This window comes from Trypanosoma conorhini, assembly GCF_003719485.1.
Source record: "Trypanosoma conorhini strain 025E chromosome Unknown Tco_14.4_contig_01199, whole genome shotgun sequence".
In the NCBI taxonomy this organism is placed as follows: domain Eukaryota; phylum Euglenozoa; class Kinetoplastea; order Trypanosomatida; family Trypanosomatidae; genus Trypanosoma; species Trypanosoma conorhini.
Genome location: NW_021705293.1, coordinates 1 through 3,347, shown reverse-complemented (window position 1 = coordinate 3,347; position 3,347 = coordinate 1). Strand labels below are relative to the sequence as shown.

General features: G+C 62.8%; 4 protein-coding genes across 4 annotated transcripts, besides 1 other annotated feature; all 4 read left to right on the top strand.

The window, feature by feature from the left end:
- Tco025E_09624 (uncharacterized protein) lies at positions 1 to 461 on the top strand (the record flags this gene model as incomplete). Its single annotated transcript, XM_029376435.1, has 1 exon — positions 1 to 461. A coding segment is annotated over one exon (461 nt), but the record flags the coding sequence as incomplete, so codon positions are not given.
- A 572-nt stretch (positions 462 to 1,033) lies between these two features.
- Positions 1,034 to 1,062: a microsatellite.
- Positions 1,063 to 1,477: 415 nt separating this feature from the next.
- Positions 1,478 to 2,263, top strand: Tco025E_09623 (uncharacterized protein; the record flags this gene model as incomplete). The annotated part of the gene is made up of 1 exon (XM_029376434.1): positions 1,478 to 2,263. The coding sequence occupies one exon, from the start codon at positions 1,478 to 1,480 to the stop codon at positions 2,261 to 2,263; it is 786 nt and encodes a 261-aa protein (XP_029223453.1).
- Positions 2,264 to 2,332: 69 nt separating this feature from the next.
- Positions 2,333 to 2,947, top strand: Tco025E_09622 (uncharacterized protein; the record flags this gene model as incomplete). Its single annotated transcript, XM_029376433.1, has 1 exon — positions 2,333 to 2,947. One exon carries the CDS (start codon positions 2,333 to 2,335, stop codon positions 2,945 to 2,947), a length of 615 nt encoding a protein of 204 aa, XP_029223452.1.
- Tco025E_09621 (uncharacterized protein) lies at positions 2,944 to 3,345 on the top strand (the record flags this gene model as incomplete). Its single annotated transcript, XM_029376432.1, has 1 exon — positions 2,944 to 3,345. A coding segment is annotated over one exon (402 nt), but the record flags the coding sequence as incomplete, so codon positions are not given.
- Positions 3,346 to 3,347: the final 2 nt, after the last annotated feature.

Genomic DNA, 3,347 nt, shown 5'->3' with positions numbered 1-3,347 from the left:
AGCGGCGAGGAACAAGTGGTGGTGAGGAGCCGGGACTGGGGAGACGGTGGCGCGATGGCGCCAGGTGTGAGCCCGAAGGAAACAGCACTACTGCGTGCTTCTCAGACTCGAGTACGGCAGCGTTTTACTTATTCGTCAATGGCGAGGCACTGAAGGTTGCGGATGCGGATGCCGCGGCGCTGGCGAAGAAGGACAGCGAGGAGATCGCGCATTTCTACTTTGGGGCGGACGACGGCATGCGTGGCGCTGGCGGCAGCGTGACCGTGACGAATGTCTTCCGGATGAGCCGCCCAGAGCGGAGCATTGGATCCGACACACCCAACCACGGTGCCGGGTCAGGCGCCAATAAGCTGGACAGCTCCGTACGTGCGCATGGGTCTCGCGTGCTCTTGCTGCTTCTGGGGCTGTGGGGCCTTGCGGCTTTTTTACTAAGCCAAATAAAGCGCTGCCCAGGCTTCTAGTGGGAAGGTGAGCGGCCAGTTCACGCACGCGAAAATAATATGTGCTTTCTTCGTTGGGGTTTTGATGCATTCATGTATTGTTTCCATTTCTTTTCTTTCTGTGTGTGGCATATGCGCGGGCTGTCGTCTCGTTCATGGTGCACCTCCGCTGCAGCCGTTTTGTTCATCAGGTACTGCAGGAGCGAGCTCTTGCGTGTGGTATTCCTCTGCCTCTGGGCTTCGAAAATGGGGAGTGAGACAGTCGTGGCTGTGAGGACGGGCCGTTGGGCGTAGGTGTGTTGCAAAGAACTGGGAGTATGTTTGCACTGTGTGTGTTTTTAGTGTAAATGGAATTCATTGTTTTTTTTGTTTCTCGTGGATTTTCGTTGCCGTTTCGTGGCGTGTGCTGCGCTTCGAATGAAACGGCGCAGAGCGGAGGTCCTGTTGTTGTACACTTCCTTCTTTTTGTGTGGGGCCAACTCAGTTTTTTTCTCCCGTTTCTTCTTTGGCCGGGGAGGGCGGCGGCCCACACGGCGATGCGGTGTGGAACCACTAGAGCAGGACGCAAGCCTTTGCATCCCAGTCCACGGCCTTTATTATTACTATTATTATTGTTTTTGTTTGTTTTGCTTTGCCCTTCCCTTTGGGCGGTTTTGTTGCCGCCACCCCACGCCCTGCGTGCGTGTCCTGCCGAAGCAAAGCCGCCCCGCCGCGAAACTGTTGCATCCCGCTTAAAGCATAGTAGCGAAACAGCGCGGCGACGAAAAGTTGCGTGTGCTGAGAGCGGGCCTCTGCGCCCTTTTTTTTATTTCTCGTTCCGACCGCGGCGGGGGCCTTTCTGATTGCCACCGCTCGCCTCCCTCCCCTGCCTCTTGCCTTTCCACAGTCCTTCCTGCGTGCGTCTTCCCACCCCCCACCCAGTTGCCGAGGGCAGGCGTGCGGCGTCTTGCCTGGGGCCTTTTCCCGCCGCTGCGGGGCGGTGGCGGTGGGGAGTGCGCCCACCAGCGCCGGGGGTTGGCGTGGAGCGGCGGAGGCGCATGGGCGTTGCGGGGCGCCAAGACGTCGTACTCGCACGAGTCCCAGCGCGGGGCGGCGCACAAAACCGTTACGTGCCGCAGCAGCAGCGGCGGGGCACGTGGCGGCAACCCACGCCCCACGCCACGGGCCCGCTTGCTTCTTCAGGTGGCGTTGGAACCGTTGAGCCAACAAGCTCCCGGCCACGGCTTCATGTCTTGGCGACCAAGACGCGTAGCTCCCTGGAGGAGGCCGCGGAGGGGTTTTTGCATTCTGAGCGTCGTCGTCTGTTCGCCGTATACCCCCCCTCCACGTCCCGCGATGCCTCGTTGGTACCCTCCCCCTACGATTACGTTTGCGTCCTTCAGAGGCTGAGTGCCTGTGGTACGGGGGTGCCTTCCAAGCATGTGTACTCGTTGCTGGTGGAGTTGCTTAGGAAGCCGCTGCCCCCCTCGCAGGCCGGCCTGGGGTGGGATCTCCCGGATGAGGCGGTAGTGGATTTGCAGGCGCGAGCACTGGAGGCGGTGATGCCCTGCCTCGAGGGCCGCGACGCCTTGGCGTTTGCGCAGAAGGGCCTCATGCCACTCCTCTCGCCTACTGCCCTCGCGGGCGGCAGCCACTCTAGTGAGTTGGTGTTTATTCAGGCACTTCGTCGGCGGCTGCAGGGTGGCGGCGTCGCCTCCGCAGGGCTGGAGGCGAGCGGCGGAAGCATCGAGAGTGGATTGCTGGTGACGGCCCCTGTGGTGTCGGCTGCGGCGGCAGCTTTGATTCGGGTGCGACACAACTGCCGCAAAACAACAGGCGATTGAGCTCTTGCAGCTCGCGTCTATTGCCCGGCTGCGCGGCCGGAAAGTATTTGATGAGAACGTTCCCGAGAGATGTGCCGAGTCTGCCGCCCTCATTGGCGACGCGGAGACGGTCGCGCGGATCGTATTTTTTTTGCGCCACGCTTTCGCGGTGTGCTGGGCGCGGCGGTGGGGCCGACAGAGCGCGCCGGTGAAGCCGCAAACGGCGGTGAGAGTGACCGTGGTGGCAGCGCGGGAGGTCGTGGCTCGCTGCTGAGCCGTGTTGCTTTGGGTTGGGGCCGTCGGGCCTCCGCGGAGGAGCGCGGCGAAGGCGACGTGGAGATGTTGCGTTTCGCCGAGCGACCGTCCGCCTCCTTAAAAGCGTTCTTCACGCGGTGCTGCATCGCCGACACGCCGCCGTCGACGCTCGTGGCTGCCGTGTGCAAGAAGCTGTGCGGCTTTTTGGCTCGCTGCGCCTGGCGTGCGCGTGGGACGGCGCGGCCGCAATGGCGGTGGAGCTCCTCACGCACGTGGGTGCGGAGGCACGGAGGCGCCTCAGCCGCGAGCCGCAGGATGGGGGCGTGGAGCCGTTCTTTTGCCTTCACCGCGACGCGCTGCGTGTCGTCGCCATGCTGCGGGGCGCACTGCCGCCTCAGCCCGCCGCGTACCAGCACTCGGCGTACGCAGCGTGAGCCGCCCTGGCAATGAACTGCTACTTCGTTGCGGCGCCCATCCGCACGGAGAGGGGGACGACAGTTCCAGTGCTGGCGCTGCCTTTGCTCGATTCACGAGACAAGCGGCTGGGCTACCTTTTCTCCGCCGTAGCCGCGACGTTGGACCTCTTTGACTCCATGACGCCTGAATGCCAGGTACAACACCTGCAACTGGCCGTGGCCGTTTCTGCCGCCGCAGTGACCGCCAGCGGCGGCCGGTTAGACGAGAGGTGTCGTCCAGGCCGCGTCATCTCTCGCCTGAAGGAACTCTTTTCCCGCGCCGGGTTGCTGACGACGCACCCAACGGGCATGATGCGTCGTTTCTCGTCGCTTGGGGACGAAGGCGTAGGGTGCGGTGCTCTCTGGCTTTACATGGTGGTTCTGGCGACTGGCCT